The sequence below is a fragment of the Thalia democratica genome, chromosome 9 (assembly GCF_965202585.1).
Source record: "Thalia democratica chromosome 9, ktThaDemo2.hap1.1, whole genome shotgun sequence".
In the NCBI taxonomy this organism is placed as follows: domain Eukaryota; kingdom Metazoa; phylum Chordata; class Thaliacea; order Salpida; family Salpidae; genus Thalia; species Thalia democratica.
The window spans coordinates 38351627-38372836 of NC_139173.1; the positions used below are offsets into that span (position 1 = coordinate 38351627).

General features: G+C 23.7%; 1 protein-coding gene across 1 annotated transcript in view; it reads right to left on the bottom strand.

Annotated features, from left to right (window-relative positions):
* Nucleotides 1–21210, bottom strand: part of LOC145844080 (calcium-activated potassium channel subunit alpha-1-like) — a 62263-nt gene that overhangs the window by 25487 nt on the left and 15566 nt on the right. Inside the window, exons 7-16 of the mRNA XM_082951424.1 lie at nt 18547–18698; nt 14675–14755; nt 14133–14314; nt 11543–11653; nt 10825–11013; nt 7121–7169; nt 5592–5768; nt 3000–3109; nt 710–781; nt 389–475 (exon numbers count right to left, since the gene is read on the bottom strand). Of these exons, the coding sequence (XP_082807550.1) occupies nt 389–475; nt 710–781; nt 3000–3109; nt 5592–5768; nt 7121–7169; nt 10825–11013; nt 11543–11653; nt 14133–14314; nt 14675–14755; nt 18547–18698 (1210 nt within the window). The remainder of the gene's footprint in view (nt 1–388; nt 476–709; nt 782–2999; nt 3110–5591; nt 5769–7120; nt 7170–10824; nt 11014–11542; nt 11654–14132; nt 14315–14674; nt 14756–18546; nt 18699–21210) is intronic.

Here is a 21210-nt window from a genome sequence, read left to right on the forward strand (position 1 = left end):
GAAAATGACGAAATCCGATAAAACTATTTTTAATAGACTAAGTTTTATATCTAAGTAATTTAAGTAGCATAAAAACTACTTGCTTTATGTTGTCTAATAATAAACTAGATAATAAAAACTTCATACAGCTTATATTTATTATATTGTATTTAACTCCCAAAACAAATAATCATTAAAGTATTATTAATATTTAATAAATTTCTGATAATTTTTTTTTTCTACGCTTTAAGAACAATTTCTAAATACTTAGCTTAGTTTTTATTTATAAATACTTAGCTTAGTTTTTATTTATAAAAATTAGCTTATTACTTTTTAAAAATTGCAAAACCAAGATAAAAAACAGAAATAATAAGTATAAATATTTCATTTTTTTTTAATTAATAAATACCTTTTAACTTCTTTTGCAGACTGGGCAATGAAAAATCCGAGTGTACCCTCGTGTATTTTAACATGGTTTCCCGGGTTTATCAAAATTCTGTAAATAAAAAAACACTTTAAACTGAAATAATTAAGAATTCTGACTTGATAAGATAAATCTGTTAGAACTTTGTTCAAAATAGATACTTTCGAGGTTTTAAACCTTTTTAAAATTTGTTAAAACTTTTAGGAACCACATGTTTTGAAACTTTAAACATTTAAAACAGTCTACATTATTATTAACAAACAAAAAAAGTATTTATTAAAAATAAGATATTTAACTTAAACTAACTTGCTTTCATCCGAATTACCTTCTTTAACTTCGATTGCAATAAGTAGTAAATTTAACACTTTGTAGCAGATTCTGAAAAAATAATAATCAATAATAAATTTTATACTTGCTTTATCTGTTGAATAATAAGCTATAAACGACATTAGTACGTTAGAGACAATGATAATAAAAATTATAAAAATAGTTTACATTTGTCTTTTTTTAATCCAAAGTAATCTTGAAGTTATTTAACATATTAAAAAAAATATTGTAAATTTTGTAGATCTAAAGTAGCATAACAAAATATAGAAAAATCAAAAAGTATTATTCAATCAATTAATAAGTTAGTCTTTTGTATTAATGAACATTCTAATGTTTTTTGTAAAACTCGTTCATAAAATTCTAAACATTAACTATTTAAGTACATTTATAACTCTACAAACAACACAAGACTTAAACTTTTCGTAGCAAAAATAAAAAAATAAAAGGACCATTCTGTTAGTTGCTGTTAACAACTTTCTTCTACTCTGTATAATATTGTAAATACATCCTGAGATTCATAAAATTTACCCTTGAAAGTGTTTTAAAACACTAATTTTTTTACTAATTTCTATATCTTGTAGAATTGTTTAGAATTTTAATGAGTTTAATCTTTATCTACTATGTCTTAAAGTATTTTGTAAGATTAGACAACTATTTAATACTACATATAGCTCGTTTAGCCTAATTAATTACATATAGTTTTGGTTAAAACTTATTTGTGTTGAATTTATTTATATTTTAATCACTCAGTCATGTTTAAAGCAACAATTTTCTGTATTCAAATACACACATACTTTTTCACAAATTTATAACGAAATATTATAAACCTGTTGCTAAAAAGCTCAACGTTTTTCTTTCGTTTTATGTCAACATATGGCAGTATCATAACTGAGGAGATAAAATCAATTATTATGTATTTTATTTCAAATGTGACAGCTTGGGTTAACACTGAAGCGATAAAACTGTTTGCTAACAAGTAAGAAGGTCACTGAACTGGTAGAATAAACATTTTCTTTGAAGACTTTTATATGTGTGTTAAATGTTTAATAATACGTTTATACGAAAACTACATTGTCTATGTAAACAAAACAATATACATTATATTCAAGTTTAGGTTTCTTTAAAAGTAGCCAAAAAAAAAAAAAATTGAAGACTATAATAAGTTTCGAAATTTTTTATATTAAAATTTAGCTAAACTATATAATTTGCGAAAATAAAAAATATATACTCATTCTAAACCCAAGTTATTTTATAAATAGTTATTGAAAATTCTATTAATCAACATTACAGAAGAATTTTTTGCATGTTAACCAGTTTAACGAGTTTATATTTACATATATGTTTATATTTTGATATTGAAATAAAGAGATGTTTACAATATTTTTTTTTTATGTTTGATTTTATTGTTTGAAAAAAACTAATTTTGATAAACATGTTAAACTTTCAAAACTTCTACCAAAAAGTACTAAACTTACTTAGTATTAAGTATTTGGAGAAAGTGGTATAAAATTATCTGTTGAAAGTAAGTAACAACTAAATTATATTAAAAAGTTTTTATTGTAAACAAAGAAAGCCTCAACTAAGGTTAAAGATTATCGACCTAGTTATTTAAATTATGTAAAGTAGAAGTTGTACAAACAAATTAAAATTTACAAAACAAAACCAAATAAAGATTGAATTATATCACACTAAAAATTAAACGAAAGCTAAGTTAAAATGTATTATTCAATGTTTTAACACATTTTAGTACTTTTTAACCACAAAATATTTTTTTTCAAGCTATACTATTAATAAAGTTGTTTCTAAGCGACTTTAAACTGTTTTGTATCGAAAAGACTTTTCTTTCGAAAAAGAAAATTAATAAAGTTATCAAGTCACCTAAGAAGTAGAATAAAGTAAATCATACTAGAAATTTTAAACAGTTGAAAACAAAGTTACATAGTGAGAACTTACTAATTCTAATATGTTAATAGTTTTGGATAAATATAATAAATATTAAACGTTACCTTAAAATTTTAAACGCATTGTACTTATTAAATGAATAGCGTTTAATGGTATTTACCATTAAAAATATTAAAGGAATTATTAACGCCTATTTGTTATTTTTATAACATACATTCACTATGTAGTTTTCAGTTAAAAGTTAAGTTTATTATGTAACATACTTTTAAGCTTTGACGAACAATAAAAAAGTAAATTAATATTTAATGCTATGTATAACAATGAACTATTTTATTATTTTATATATATGCACAAGACTAAAACAAACTTGCAAACATCGGGAAAGGTGTGATTAACAAAAGAACTTGATAAAAATTCGGTGTACATTTCAGTACCGACCCCTGCTAAGTAGTGTTTCTGCCAGGAATTGCCTTCGAACTGTACAAAGTTTTTGTTTAGTTAGAAAAAAAACTTAGTTATTCAAAAATTATAAAAAATATTTTTTTTACAAAATTAGAACTTACTAAACAATTTTAAAGTTTAAAAAGATAATCATTAATACACTATACTCAGTATATAATGAGTTATAAATTTATAAAATAACAAAGCTAGGAAATTGTTTTGCATATGGTTAAATCTGATAGTTCAAACGTAGACAATACACTTATAACATAGTAAAAAATTTATTTGGTATGTTCAAAAAAAAAAAACCTGAGTTAAAACATAAAATTAGTGTAATAGTAGCTACAAGATCATCAAAATCAGTTAAAAAATACTTAACAAGTGTAAATTAAAAAAGTAAAAACAACTATTTAAACACCTGTATATACTTAAATTAAACATTTGGGCTTTTAATGATTTCAAATTTTACTTTAATTTGAAAATAAAATTAAATAGTTCAGTCTTTACATAAACATGAAAGTACAATTATTTCTTCAAAGCTTTTGATTGCCGTAATTAAATATTTATCGGCCACCAAATCAGACCATTATTACAACCTATCAAAGAAAAAAATTTTAGCGCTTTAATAATTAAACGCGAGCAAAATGCTTTTAACATATCTCAAAAATTAGTTAATAATTCATACCGAGTACAAAATCATTCGGGCTGGAAACATGAAAGAAATTGATAAATTTGATCGTAGCAGTTTTTTTTTCAAAACCATGAAATCAGAAATTCGTACTAATTTAATTCGTATTTAATCGTGAAGAATAAGTAAGGATTAGTTTGAAATGACTTACATATTTTGTTTAGTGTAAATAAACACGCGATTTGCCAAAGCATTCAGAGGAATTTAATTGGTAAAATGTAGGACAATCGCACTATTTATGTCTGAATTTTAATGACAAAATGATTGCATTGATTGTTATATAAATCCGGAAATTTGTACATTTACTGACGTGTTTTTAATACTTTGTTTGATAAAATCTATCATGTTTGCTCTCTTAAGCTTATAGTGTTAAGTTTGTACATTTTCGCTAATAGAAAAGAAATAATTAAAAAAGTTCTAAGTATTTTAAAGTTTAGTATTAAGTAAAAATTGCTTTATTTAACATAAATATGTAGACATAGCAAGTTATTGTTTAAAAGCTTATTTTAGATGCTTTTTTTAGTTATAAATTTAAAGTCCCTATAAATACCAAATGCATTATTTTTCGATACAAATTAAATTAAATGATTTAGTAAAGGCTTATAATGTTTTATATTGATTTTTTTTGCAACCATGAATTTTTAGCGCAAATTAAACAATTAGTTTAGCCTAATGACACCAAAATGCTTAAATAAAATATGATAATAAGAAAGATATTTAAAACTACTTAGTTTTTAAGCTTTAAGGAACCAGATTAAATATTTTTAAAGACTTTAGAATTCTACACCAGTTTTTTTCTAAATGGCTAAAAAATCAGTTTAATTAAAACATACATTTTAGTTTATATAAATTTCAATTTGTAAGTTTAAATGCACATTTGTTTAGTCAAGTAACGAATTATTTTAATCTCTTTAATTTTTGTACGACTGATTTTTGAAAAAAAATGTATAGTATATAATTATAGTTTTATTTTAATTTAGTTATTAAGTTAGTTAAATAAAGTAATTTTAGTTGTACGTTTTTCTTTATTATAAAAAAAAACATTACAACTTGAATTATTAGCAGTTGTATTATGTATATTATTAGTGAATTTCTATACTCACAATGTACAGGTATATTTTACAAAGAAAAAGTATAATACCTTTCATTGAAAACAAACTTTAGTTACTTTAGTTTAAATGCATACCCTTCAACACCCATTTGACATAGTTTAAATACTATTTTTTTTTAGTTTTGTATGAAGTTCTGCGGTAATCTTAAAGTATAAAAGTTATAAAAGTTCACCTTTACAGTAAAAAAAATATATTTTTACTACCAACCTTACTAGTGCTCCTCATGGAGAACATATTTAATTTAATTTAGTTTATTTATTTTTGTTTTTTTATTTCCAACCTTAATAGTGCTCCTCATGGAGAACATATTTAATTTAATTTAGTTTATTTATTTTTGTTTTTTTATTTCCAACCTTAATAGTACTCCTTATGGAGAACATGTTTAATTTAATTTAGTTTATTTATTTTTGTTTTTTTATTTCCAACCTTAATAGTGCTCCTCATGGAGAACATATTTAATTTAATTTAGTTTATTTATTTTTGTTTTTTTATTTCCAACCTTAATAGTACTCCTTATGGAGAACATGTTTAATTTAATTTAGTTTATTTATTTTTGTTTTTTTATTTCCAACCTTAATAGTGCTCCTCATGGAGAACATGTTTAATTTAATATAGTTTATTTATTTTTGTTTTTTTATTTCCAACCTTTATAGTGCTCCTCATGGAGAACATGTTTAATTTAATATAGTTTATTTATTTTTGTTTTTTTATTTCCAACCTTTATAGTGCTCCTCATGGAGAACAGGTTGGCCATGAGCGAGCTGAAACCGGGGGCGAGGCACGATTGGGCGATGAACCCCAACTTGAGTTCGGACAAGCATATGACGTCATCACCCCCCTTGACGTTCCATGACGGAATGTTCAGCAAGTGGGCCTTGTTGTGGTAGTGGATTATCTGGAATGAAAAAAAAAATACAAATTAAAAGTTCAATAAAAATACTTACATCTGTTACAGCTTTTGTTAACATTTATTATTTTACTTTAATTTATCATATTTAATTATACAACTTTGTTGTGGTAGTAAATTTTCTGAAGTAAAAGTTAACTTGATAGTTTGAGAAGGTATCAGGAAAGTTTATCAAAAACATGTATAAATTTTGATAGCTAAATTTTGTAATCGTTACAAAACTTTTAGTTGGGTTTAGTTTAGCAAGTGGGCTTCGCTATCATACCTAAATAGTTAAGAAATGGGATTTTTTGTGGTAGTGGATTATCTGCAATGAGAATAAGATTATAGTTTGTGAAATTAAAAGTTATTGTTTAATTGATTATGAAAAATACACAAATTTGTATAATGGGATGCTTATAATCGTTATATTATTTGAAGTTGATGAATTTACAGATACAATGCATCATTTAACATCTCACAGTTTTTGATGTTTTTTAGCCTTATTTACTGATGTACCATCCGTTTTTTATATTAAATTCCCATTATTTTAAATTATAAATTTAAATTAAAATCCTTTATGCCCTGGTATTTTGGAAACTATGTTATAGAACAAACGCTTATTTTTTAAGATTTTGTGTACAAAACAGTATCTTATAGAATTTGTAGTAACGGGTTGAAAAAACAGTAAAAACCAAATAAAAACATTTAAAATTTGATACAAATTAGAAACTTAACAACTTTTTTATCATAAAGCAAAACTATACTACCAAAAAGAAAACACAAAAAAAAATTTCTTTTTAACTTTAAAATGTTGTATGAAAATAAATAAATAACGCTGTTTAATTTAATTCTTGTTTATTATATAATCAGGATTAACCTTTAGTTTTGATTTTCATCCAAAAAAAGGCGTATCCTGATGACATTTAAGCTTTTAAAAGTGTATTAGCTACACCGTATAAAATATAATTTTAACTTAGTATAATAGATGTTTTATATTATTATACACCAATATTAGCTTTATACTTTTTGTAAACTAAAGGGCACAGTATTTTAAAGTTTAACTGTTAATTAGAAAAATATAAATCATAAGTTACTTTAGCTTTAGTTATTTAGAAAGATTTGATCAAATTTAAACAAAAATGTATAGAGTTAAAAAAAAAACTTCAAGTCTAAACTTTATATTTATACATGCTGTTTTTAAAGATAAATTTAACAAGAGTAAATCTTAAATAAAATTTAAAAGCTATTTCTGGATTTTTTTTATTAAGTTTATTAAATAAACACGACAACTTATTTACAAAATATTTGTACTTGAGCTAAAATTTTAAGCATTTTTTAAATAAAATATGAAAAAATACCTGAATTATAATCCGAACCTTAGGATGGTAGTTCTTAATTGAGATGACTCTGTTGTATATAAAACAAGTTATAAATAAAAAAAAATTCAAACTCCTTAAAAACGAGTCTATAAATTTTGTAGTTTAGACTATAATTGTTTTAGTTACATAAAGTATATATTGTTTACAATTATATTAATAATTGGTTTTTAGAATTTTGGTTCAAAAAAAAATTGTACTAAAAAAAGTTTCGAACTTAACAAGCTTGTAATTAAAAAAAATACTACAGGTACAATAAAAATTCCTTTGTGCTGGTAGAAAATTTAATCATAGTTTTTAAAATTTTATGAGCATTTAGTAACAAAAAGATTTATTGTTACTTTGCCAATTTAGTTCCAAAATTATGACAACTTCTGTCTTAAAAGTTGGAAAAGAATTTTATCTTGATAGAAGCAATTTAAATTGTTACTTTTCGTTTAAACAAATGTCATTATAAAGATAAAAAAGTTTACTCTTCATACTTGTCTTTGACCAATTTTTATTAAAATGTTTATAATAAGAAAAGTTATAAAGAAGAAGGTCTAAATCGGTTTTTAGCATTTTTCGTAAGAAAAACTCTTAAAGATTTAAAATTTCTATGCATTAAAATACTTTTCATCATTTAGAAGCTTGTACAACTAGTTAAAAATAGTTACTTGTACTATAAAAACTTAAACTATTTAAGAACAACGTCACATAAAATTATGCAAATTTTATTCTGACTAAGACAATGTAGTTAAAAAAATTTACGTTTAGCTGAGTTTATAAAACAACTTAAAACAAAATCATTTACAAAAATATTTGAACACTTTTCAAAAATTTTTACCATAGTTTCAATAAATTAGTAATCTAATTGTTTAAAAACTAGTATAAGAGTTTAAAAATATTTATATGTTTTGTAAGACTCATTTTAGTTGTAGAACGTTTAATTAAGGTGTATCCCAAAACTTTCTTTTTGACATCTATTGTAAAAACTTTTTAAAAAAATAGAAAAAAGCTAAAAATTTCTATAACACTGATTACTGAAATTTTCTTTATTTTGTTTATAGTTTACAATAAAGAAAGTACTAACAACAGTACTACTGTAAAGTATGAACCATATTAAGTAACAATAAACAGTATAAATGACAATTTTTATACTAAAACATTTAAGCTGTATAAAGATATATTGAGTCAATATATTCTACAAACTTCATAAAAATTAGAGTAAAAGGCATAAAAATAATTCAATTAACTCGAAACAACAAACTTTAAAGTTTCTTTCAGTTTTGAGTACAAAAAATACAAAAGGTTGAACAAAACAATTAAACCGAAGCTCATTTTTGTCTTAATTTTAATCTTTTAAGCCCTCACACACCATAAGAAAAGTAAAAAACAAAGACTTTAATTTTGCACTTTTTCTAATAAACTTTTGCTTAGAAAGTCGTATTATTTCGTCTGTGAAAGTTTGAAGAGATAAAAGCAAAAGGTAAACAAATTTCAAGTCGCAAAAAGGATTTACTTGTTGCATAAAATTTTTGTGCTATGAACGATTTTTAGCAAGGTTCAAGATGCAAAAGCGCATTTTTTTATGACTTTAATGTTTTGAAGGTCCTCAAAAAATTAAAAAGTAGTTTATAATGTTGGGGCTTTATATTTATTTGTCTTAACTAAAAAAGATGTTGGGGCTTGTTAATGTTAGGGCTTAAAATTTTCTACTAATTTAACAAAATTTTCCAAAGGTAAAAAAAAAGTGTATTTGTTAATAACTTTTGCAATAAGTTAAATCGAGGTATGTACTAAAGCGCAAATTTAAATAAAAAAAAATTAAAAATTGTAGTGAGAAATATATTTTAAAACATATTAAGATGTATTTACAAAAGGTACTTTTCATTATCTAAAGTCAAAAAACTTTTACAGTTAATGCCACAACTTATATTTCATCACTATTTAAGCCTTTACTGTGTACGGTTGTTTATGTAGACTAAAGTTCAGTTTCTCTAAAAATTGATTAACATAATATAAAAATATCATTAAAAATTAAGTTTACGTCTTTAAATTTTTTTTTTAATTAGGTGAGCCCAATTAAAAAAATAAAGGAGATTTTATAATAATATAAAAAAAAGATTAATATCTTTGAGTGATTTTACTAAGAAGATGTGAAAAAAAAATAAATAGAAAATTTCCAAACTTGCAAAATATACCCTGTTAAGTAACATTTTGAAAAATCACAGATTAAACATAGAAAATTTATTCAATTATGTTTAAAATAGAACGAAATTTTGCTTGAAATTTGCAATTATCGTCAGACCAGTCAAGAATAGTTTAAACAAAATTTAAAAAAAGATTTAATTTCATAGATAATTGTTTTAATTTTCAATCAATTCAATTCCTGTCAAATGACTTGGTTGAAAAAATTATAAATAATTTATTTTATTTCTTTTTAAATGACGCAAATAAATGTTTATATATTTTTTTTTAATGTTATGCTTTTTATCTGGTTGTTAGAATTTTTTTTTAAATTAAATAAAAACATATTTTGAATGAAAACTGCTGATTTATATCTAAATGCCAGCCAATAAAAAACTGGAAACTTTTAAATGCCACAGAAAAAAAATAAAGTACCACATATTTTATTTTTTATTTTTCCAGAGTTTTAGCGTCAAATAAGGATAAAATAAGTTTGTAAAAGTTTTAAGTTGTTAGTAATTATTATGTTAATGAAAAAAAGAAGCTACTCATTTAAAAAAATTAACTTGGTGAAAACTAAATTATTTTAAAATACACTTTATTTTTTTTGTTTAACATACTGGTACAGTTATTAAGAATCTTTCGTTTTTTCACTTATTTTAGCATAAAAAATAAGAATTCTATAAAAAAATACAAACTTATAAAAAGGACCTAAGAACTTTTCTTTAAACCAAATGTGTTCTAGTACATAGAAGTTTTTACAACCTGTGTAGTGATAAAACGTCCTCAATATAAAACGTCTGTTGTAAATTAAAGGGTAAAATAAAAACGTCAATTTTACAGCGGCGTGAACTTATAAAATACAAGGTCGCTGCTGAAATAAAAAAAAATAATAAATTGTTTCTTACAAGAGCAGCAAATAAAATAAAAAAATTGATTGCTGATCCTAAATAAAACAATAAAAAAAAACATGTTTTTGCAATCAAAAGGTATTAAGATTTTTACAATGCAAATTCTACGTAATAACGGCAATCATGCTATTAATGAAAATTTTTTCATTATTTAATTAATATATATATATATAGTAATAAGTTGATCAACTTTATAAAATAAATTTTTCAACACAGAGACCACGTAAAGGGCTTTTTGATAAAAAAAGTTTATCTCAAGATGCAATAATTTGCAGGACTCGAGTTTCGTGCTTATGCACTCCTCAATTGCAAAGCTCAAAATAAAGGACAAAATAAAACACTCAAATGAAAGTTTAAAAAAGCATAATTAGATTACGACGTAATTTTGAAACTGTCAAAAATCATTCAAAACGGCTTGTGCAAAAATTACAAAACTAATATGTATTATATATATATATATGTATCTTTTACGTATCACAAAATAATTATAATCTTATAAAGTAGCTCATAATATTACTAGCATCTTCATCCAAATAATACTTTTTTTGCCAGTATCAGTATTTAAAACACATATACATTATTATATTAAATAGAATTAATTATTACCTCATAATATTGCTGGCATCTTCGGCGTCTGCATCCATGCAATATTTGTTCGCCAGTATGACGCAACTGTCCGCTTCTTCAACTCGAACTCTCGAGAGATCGTTGCTGTTCAGCACTGATCCCTCGAAGAACTCCACCTGAGTGAAGTGGCGCTTGAAGAGAGCCTCCAACTCCAGGTTTGGTGGAATGCTGTTCAGATAAGGTGAGTTGTTTTTAAATTTTTATAAAAATAATAGTTTTAAAATTAATATTTCAAACTCAAGGTTTAGTGCTGGTTCAAAAAGTATATGAAACTTCTGCTTTGTAAGCATTTAGAAGCTTTTAAAAAAATACTTGACTCTGAGTTGTTAATAAAATAAAATATTTAAAAATAGTTTTTTTATTATGAATTTAGTAAAATTAAGTTTAACTAACGACTGGTGTATTTTGTATTATTTTTTTGGTTTTCAAGCATGATTTTACTCTAATTTTGTAAAAAACTGTAAATGTTTAACCACGTTGATGTTATAAAATATTTAGTTAAAACAGGTTATACTCTCTACATTAAAGTTTTTTTTTATGGAAAACCTTTAAACAAAAAGTTGTGACTTTTATGTTGCAAAGACGTATTAATCGGTGCAAATTTATTTTTAGTTCGTGATTTTATACACACATATTTTGTGTACTTAGTGGAAATTACAAAAAAGACTTTCATTAAATGAAATACAGTAAGATTCACCTGTGCAAAAACAGTACTTCAACATTCACATCATCTCTGTCTTTATGAAGGAAATCTTTCAAGAAGTATGAAACTGATTCTAGTGTAATGTGACCACAAACTACTATATGTCTGTTTGAAAAATACTGCATGTTAAGTGTAAAAAATCCTAAGTATATGTCTGTTTCAGTATAACTATAACTACAATATGCCTGTTAAGATAAATCACATATTAAGTACAATAAGTTATTACTATATGTCTAGCTAAATGAATTCTATTTTGACAATAATAGATATATACCACTAAACAATAGTCTATTTAAAAATATTATTATAGTTATTTTCAAGAATAACGCAATAATACTCAACTGTGTCTAAACAGTTTGTCTGTTTTAAATGCACTCCGCATAAATATTCTGAAAGTTTTGTTTTTTACCTCTTTTTTATTTAAAGCAAAAACCGTCAATACATTAAATCTTTACAATGATACTTGACTTAATAGTGACAGTCACAAAGATGGTCATATATTACTTAGTTTGTTAAGAAATAAGCTAAGAAGTTTTGAATAAAAAAATTATGAAGCTTCAATTAAATGTTTTTCAAAACTAAAATTATCACAAAAACTTACCGTTTTGAAAAACCAAAAATTAAATTAAAAAAAAAAAAAAAAGTCTTTTGATAAAACTGATCTAGAAACTATTTTCGCTGTGTTAACATAGTTAAAGAAGTTTTTTTTTTACTTTTACTAATTATAAAATTTCTAATCAATATAACTAGATAATATTTATCATACGTTTTCTAAATGTATTTATTTAAAATAAAATAAATGCATAAATTAAGAAGTTACTAAAATTAGATAAAAGAAGAAGTTACATAAATAAAAAAAAAAACCTAGCGTTACTAAACATTTGAGATAAAAAATTGTACAATTATGTATTGTAAGGTATTTTCGAAAACTTTTAAAAGCTCTGTAGATAATTTAAATCATTAAAGCATTATGCCAAATCAGTCATTGTGGTAATAAAATTTAAAAGATGTTCTTAAAGTATTTACTTGAAAGTATATTCAACAAATATAGTATTATAGTATTTTTTATAGAAGAAGTTTTGAAACTAAACGGACTAAACAGCTAAATTAAAATTTAGTTCTAAATAAATACATTTAAATTACAGTTTAGTTTTAAATAAAAACATTTAACTGAAGCAATTGAATTATAGTTGAGCTTGTTAAATTGTAGACAAAAACTTTATTATGTTAGAAGATCCAAAAATTTAGTAAGTTTTTCTACAGTAAAAGAGAGTGATATTAAAAAAATATTTCAAACTTTTATATAATATGTGTACAATGTTTAAGTGTCTTTTAAAGACACTAATATTAAATAACTTCTAAACAAACAATCAATTTAAATGTTTATTAAAATATCTCTAATTTCTTAAGCTTTTTGTTATAAACAAAATTTTAAAATAATTTTCGTCTAATCAATTTTAAAGCAAAGTTAGTTGTTTAAAAATTCCAAATCCTTTATTCTTTGAGGTAAACTAAAATACTGGCAAATGGTGATAAAACTGATGTATTTTGAGGATGTTTCAATTAAATATTCTTTTATACTAAATTAAGCTTGACGAACACACCGTATTAATTTAACTGTTTTAGAACATTTCAAACGCTTATTAGTAAGCTTCAATCATTAAACAATTAAGCGTATACATTTTAAAACTTTTAGTTTAAATGTAAAATATATATTAAATGTGCTTAAAAATATTTTGCGGTTTGTCTTTTTAAAAAAAGCGTCTCTTTTTCGGCAAAAAATTATACTAATTAGCATAAAAATTAATTAGCTAAAAAAACAAACATTCCAATCAAACTCATACCATAGCAAGTATGCAATTTTAAAGTTCAGATGTATTAGAAATAAAGACATCAAGCTTAAATATAATTTCTTTCAAGCGTATTCAAAAGTATATACACATTTAGTTTTTATAAGGTAATAGTATAGTTTTCTAAGGATAGTCCAATTAAACATTCTTATAGACGATTAGGTCATTCTTTTGTCGGATAATTGAATAATGGATAGTGTTTTAGCTTTGTAAACAGTCTTTTATCTATCTTAAATCTCATTTATACGTATACTTTTCAACTGATTAAGTTTTAAAGGTTAATATTATTAAATAATATTAAAGACAGTTTTGTATTTAGATGTATACAAGCTATGCGATGGTATCTAAGTTATGCATAAGTATTAAATTGAGGTAAGAAAAAGTTAGTTTAAAAAGAATACCTTTGTTGAAACTTTTTGTTTCACAACTGTTAATATTAATATTGTAATAATAATAATGACAAATAGAAAGATCATAACTTTGAAAAAGTGTGATTAATACTTTACTGCAAATAAAAACCGAAATTAAACAAATATTATAAAAAATGCTTAAAATTAGATTTGCACATGAATTTTTAAACTTTTTATTCAAAATCTAGTTTTATCAATAATGTTAGTATTGTTATAAGTTTTTATTATAATAGATAGAAAATTCACGAAACAAGCTTTTATCAAACAATTAATATAAATAACAGAAAAAAAAAACATGAATTAAAACAAACAAACAAAACGAACTTTCTCCCACTGACGGACTCGTATGCGCCTCTGTACTTCTTCCTGGTTCCAATCAGCTCGATTATCTCAGGAACCAGTGAAGCGAACATGGCCAGCCCGCCAAATATGAAGAAGCACATGAATAATCGGCCGAAAGTGGTCTTTGCCGAAACGTCCCCGTATCCCACCGTGGACATTGTTACCTATGAAAATGCGTTACTTTGTAGTCTCATCTACATAGTTTTTTAGTATTTTTTTTGGTATTAGGTATACACTCTCCTAATAATAAAGAAAACCGTGAGAAGCAATACCGATAAATAACTTAAACATGTCATAAGAATTAGTATTCGAAATATACTAAAAAGAGCTTTTAGCTAATCTTATTTAAGTAACTGTTTAAAACCATATCGAGTAAAAAATAATAAGTTTATTAAAGAAACCATATCAAGCGTTCTTTTAAACAAGTAAAACCATGATAAAGTATAAACTCTTTCAAGAAGTTATACTACTTAACATCTTAAGTATACAAAAACACTTAATGTTGTTAAATATTTATTACTAACCATGATAAGGTATACGCTCTCCCAGTAAGTAATGTTTTGTTGATTTGCACCGCCCAGCCATGGGTCGCCACTGTTTTCAACCTGATGTATATTATTTAATAGAACTGTTATTTTATTATTTATCTAATTTATTTTAGTTAAAGTAACGGTAAAATAAGTTAAGATTTTACTTAAAAAAAAAAATCATCAGATTTTGTTTATGAAACTAGTAATAGTAACTAGTTAGTAAATGTTTAATCTAAATTTTTCCTTTAATTCATGTATAAGTTAACTCAAAGAATTTTAACGTTCAAAATTTAACAACAATTTGAAAGGTTTTTTCTAAAATTTAACGAAGTAAAAAAAAAAATGTTAGATAAGATGTACAAAAATTCTAAATATACTTTTTGCACGTATTAAATTTTAATACTTAAATGTAAAAAATTAATTAAATTTTATTTGTACTTTAAAACCAGTCTATTTATATAAAAAAAACAGATGTGGTTAGAATTTTTACGTAACTATCGATATTTTTCGTTTATTTAAACTAAATATTTCAATCAAAAAAAAAATTTAGTTTGAAGTTTACGTTTTAGAGCGTTTACTTATAGCTAATTTTTTTAATAGTTTTTTTTCTAATATCCACTATGAAAAAAAATTTGAGAAACCATAATTTATAAAATTGCTTTCACAAAAAAACCAAAAGTCATTACTTTTCTTTAAATATTTGAAAATAGTTAATGTTTTTTAGTAAATTTTTAAATGAAAATTATTTTGTTTAACTATGTTAACTGTTTAAATTTTTGTTTTTGACTTCCCACAACTAACTTTTAAAATCATGCACAGCAAAATAAAACCAAATTTAAAAAAAATTGTTTATTCACAAATTGGCATCGGACTGTTAGTGTGTGACATTTTAAAGGAGAATCTAATTACGCTAAATTCACTTTACTTAGTTACAACATCACACATTTAAAAACAACAGAACAATTTTTTATGCATAGTGCTTTTAAATAAATTTGATAAAACTTAAATATCTATGTATAAAAAATTTTATGAGAAGTAAAATCTGTATAAGGAATAAAAACTATTTTATTTTGTCAAAGAAAATTTAAATTTGTGTAATTTCCTCAAACTTCTTAACACAAATATAGATAAAATGACGTCCTAAAAAGACCATGAAATTAATACGAATGCCATTTAAAGCGTAGAAAACTTGAAAAAAACATCATTTAAATATTTCGATCATATACCTAGCATCTAAAAAAGTCTACAAAAACATAAAAGTATGAAGTTCATAGAATAAATAATTTTTATTCAAAATCTACGATTTTAAAGTAGACAAACCCCAAAGTTTAACTAAAAATTTATTTATTTATTTATTGATAAGATGCGTATATGTAACGGCGGATTAGAAAATAAATCAAGCCGTGAAATCTTAAAATCGATATCCATATCTCATTGGAAATCTGAAAATTGACCCACATATATATTCTAGGCGTTAAATTTCTGTTTAATTTTTCATCGAGTGAGAAATTGCTTTATTTTCTTTACGATACGGTTTGCATAAAAGATTTTAAATTTACTCAACTTTCTTAAAATTTTAAGTTTTAAAAATGTTTTATTAAAATATGCTGATTTTTTATAAACAATGTATGATTTTTTTTCGTAATCGCTTTTGAGTTTTAACCAGATAAAAATTGTACTTTATTTAGTAAGCTAATTGTATTTGTCATAAACTAAAATATTATTAAAACTTGATTTTTAGTAATAACATTTTAATTATTTTAAAGGATAGTAGAAATATAACTTTTGCTTCTTTTTAAAATAATTATATAAATACTTTAAGTATTAAAGTTCATTATAGAACGTGTCAAATTTTAGAAACCAATTTAATATTTACAAGTTTTATTTCAAAACCGAAACTTGACATATATGTATATTTAATTGAATAAATATACGTTTAAAAAGATTTTTATCAGTACAGTTCTTATCGCACATAACAATAACTTATTGATGTTTAATGAACACTTTTATACTTTAATATATAAATGCATATTTAATAAAACAATAAAGCACTAATGTGATTTTAACGTGCAAACTTTTAAAAACCTATAAGTGATATCACGAAAACTTTAATTTAATTAGACGAAGTAATTTACAAAGAAACAGATAAAACAAGTTTTTGTGCTTTAAGGGATAAAAGAAGAAATTTTTTCTTTTGTTTCTTTATAATTACAAACTTTATGCTGAAATATAAGTTGTTAAATTTATACTTTGTTTTCTTATCAATTTTTTGTCCCTTTTATCATCATGTTTATCATTAACTAAAAAATATTATATATTATATTTGTACAAACAAAAATTTAATTAAATTAAAGATAAATACTTATAAAATATATATCTAGTTTATATTTTATTGTCAACAACAGGATTTAACAGCATGCAAAATCTTATTTGTTTTAATGTTTATAATGTTTTAGTTTGTACCTAGTAATATGTACTAAACAACTTGAATCACTTGTTTAACAATTTTGACCTTTGTAAATAGTTAAAGCTTGTTTAAAATTTTTTATACCAAGGACATAGAAAACAAAACTATTTAAAAGCCTTATATTTAGTTTAAATTTATCAAGTTTTTTTTTGTATCTGTTTAAATCTTTAGTGCAAAGCAGGACTTAAAGCGCTACAAAATGTTTTTGTTTAACTTTTAATTAAAAAATACTTTATTGCAAATTAAAAGCCGAATGAGTATAACTTATTTCACTAAAACATTGTTAAGCACATGTTCATTTTGATTTAAATAATCTTTAACAAATAAATATATTATTCTCGTTTGAACTTAACGCTAAGATCCGGTTCAAATTTGAATAAAATTATCCTCATAACGCTGAAAGGCTGAAATCAAATATGTAAAGAGATCCTTATACTTTATACGGCTTAAATAATGAATGAAGTATATACACTACACTGAGCGTAGTCAGTCTCTATAAGGAAAACAGTAAAAGCTGTAGAAATAATAAAATGTGTCTTATTGATTTATGTATACGGGAGTTTATGTAGGTTTGAAATAAGTTATACATGAAACAAATTGCAACAAGTTGTGATGTTTTATAGTTGCATTAATGACACTTTCATACAGTAAGATGTTTAGAAACTTTTAAAGTTTAATACTTTCGTATAACGCTTATCGATATGTTATTGTATGAAGAAATGTGAGAATTGAGTTCAAACCAACAAATGACTCAACAAATTAATATATTGGTTTATGTAGGTCAGAATTAATTTAGTTTGTAATGAATTTATAAACTGCTCTGACCTGCCTTACAACATACACAATAAAAAAAAGGCTTAACTAATTTTACATACTGTTCAAGAGATATAAAACATAGATATTATAAAAAGCTATAAATTTTGTTTAAGATAAAATTTATACTTGCAACAACGTTACAAGAAACAAAAATAGTAGCAACTTTGGTTTTTCTCTCTGTGCAAATCTTTTTGTTTAACAAAGCGTACTAGTGTGAGCAAAACTAAAGTTTTCACAAAACTCGAGAATAAAACAACCTAATCAAATATAATTACGGTCACTGAATCAACTTTACAAATATTTTACAGAAATAAAACAACGTGTTTTAAAGTTTCCTATAAATTGTTTTTCTTTTTTTACATGCTGTTTTTCAACACAAAAACATGATCAATAGAATAAAAGTTTTATAAAAAAAAGTAAATCAGATAAAAATTGTAGAAACTTTTTTTGTAAAAAAAGTGTTTTTACAATTAAATAAAGAAAACAAACCAGAGTCGATTTTAGAGTCAAAGCCAATAAAACAAAACAATTAGAAATATGTTAGAATATTGAGAGTCAAGTATTTCAAAATAATAAAACTAACCAGATGTATGAATCCGGCCCCGGTCAGCCAGATACTGAGGAATATTGAAAGCAAGTTGACCAGCTTGATACTGTTGCTCGTTTTTATTATGTTTGCGAATTGAAGAATCTCTGAAAACTGCAGGAGTCTGAGCGCTCGCAGAAACCTTAAACCTGAAAAAAAATACTAAAAAATAAACGAGATTTTTTATTTATTTATATCAATACTTGCTTAATATTAATGTTACGCATATTATTAGAACTTCAACAAACAGCCTACATTGGCTAAAAGTAAATTTAAAACCTAAGTAATATTGTTTTAAAACGCAGAACTTACTTACTATAATATAAGAAAATACAACAACTAAGGTACATATTATAACAGTGTCATAATGATATATTTTCCCTATAAATTAAGTAAACTCATAATCATTTTTATCCTTTTATAAGTAGAAAGTTAACCAGATAAGCGTCACGCATAATTTTCAAATACATGTGTACTTAAACATATTGCTCTATCATTAAAGTAAGTACTGAAAGTTAACAAGTTTTGACATTTAAAAAATCTTTAACGTACTACAGTTTACAAAGAACAGTAACAAAAGAAAGTTATAATAATGATGTTTATGTCCTACAAGTGGATGCCCTATAAACTAAATAAACTCGAAACTAAAAGGCTTTAATGCCAAAAATATCTTTATACAAGACGAAATAATACCGGACAAGTTATGTAATTTAGCATTAAAACAAAATCTCTATTTTGCTCAAAATTTAAAACAATCACATTTAATTGATGACAACTACAAAAGACTAATTGTTGTAATTTGTTTATGTTTACATTTTCTCTACGAAAAAGTTTATGTCTGTTTATACAAAAACAGTCTTTAGATAAAAAACGAGCAGGTCAAAAAGCATGAAATTTATGTCACTGTAATTTAGTTTATAATTCAATAGAATAAAAAAGTCAAGAACTACTACTAATTGACTATAATTTGGTTAAAATATGAAATAATTTCTACTAAAATTTATCATTGGTTATTCTTTTTTTTAAAGCTAACTGAGTTTAATTCCCTATTGATTTTTGTTTTACTGCTAATTATGGTCGGTTAGTTGAGCATTAGTTAAGTAAAAAATATATAATTTTCTGAAACGCAAAAATTTGTAAAATTTTATCTGTATTCTAGACTAAATAACTTTAAAAGTTTGCATAAGTTCTGAAGAAAAAAATCATCGTATTTCAAGTTTGAAAAATTGAGTTTTAAGCACACATAAGTTTATAATTTTGACTTCTATAAAGATGATTATAAGCTCTTAAAAAAAAAGAGTTTTTAAAAGTTAGTTTTAATTTAAGTTCTTTATAGATGGGGTTTTAAATAATTTTTGATACAAAATAGTAAGAAAAAAACAATCTTTATTTTTAAAAATTTTTCTTAAAAGCTTAATTAGATTTTTTAATACGATATTTAAACTAAAAAATAGTTAAGATAACTGTTTAAGGATATTTTAATTTGTATAAAATTTGACTTTGGTTAATTTTTATTTAACAAGGCTACTTAACAATACTTACTTGATAAGTTTTATAAAGTGCAAAAAAAAGTAACATGATTTACTTAGACTTAAATTGTATAAGAGCTTTTGGAGTTACAAAACTTATTCTACTACGGATTATATCGAATAAGAGTCATTTATTTGTTCAACTTCACGAAAAAAACTTATTTAAGTGGAAAACTTTTGCTAATGCCTTCTAGAAAGTCGCCTTACGCAAGCATTGAAGAAAAAACATGGCCAAAAATTTTATTTGTTTTTCTTGGCAAGACACAAACAAAAATGCTTATTTTATTTTCCTTAGCATCTCAATCTTTTAAACTTGAACTTCGTTAAGATCTAAAAAAACAGAAGATTTCGGAAAAAAACGGCTATTTTTAGCCGAATTTATTTCAAATAAAAATCACGATGACGTACATACTAATTTTATTTGCCGAAATGTGATTATTTTCGCTAGAAATTTGCGTTTAAATTATTTGTTTTTGTTTTTTGCTGATTCATTAAAGTGCTCTTAGCGATTTGAATAAAAATAAAACAAAAAACGCCGAAATAGAACTTTTTGAAAATCTGTTGCGTAAAACAGCCGTCTTTTTGAATAATAATTTAAAGTCTTTTTTATTTTGTTAGCTACATCTTGGTCTTTAAATTTATTATTTCTCTACAAATACAGTCTGTTTTGCTTTCAAACATAGCTAAAAAGAATGTGAAATCAGTTTGTATTCAGTTTTCAAGTCAACTAATATTTTAAGATTGTTCAAAACTAATAATACATTTTTTTACAAGCTCTATGAACCTTATTTCCGATTCTGCTTTATTGATTGTGAAAGTTTTAACAACATAAAACTGTTAATATAACGATTCTACTTCTAACAACAAAAATATTTAGAAAAATAACTAATTATAGTTAACAAGCTAAAATATTTCTTTTTTGGTTTCAAAATAGAGTTTGAATAGTTTGAAGGAAATAATAAAATAAGAGTTTATTTAGCTTTTAAAATTGTAGCTATGAAACTTTTTAACTTTTAATATTCATAAATTGATTTGACATTGAAAACATTCCCAAAATTAAAAACTTTTGTTCGGAGTTTTTAAAATTTGTAAGCAACTATATTCAAATACATTACTTAAATGACTCGAGTTG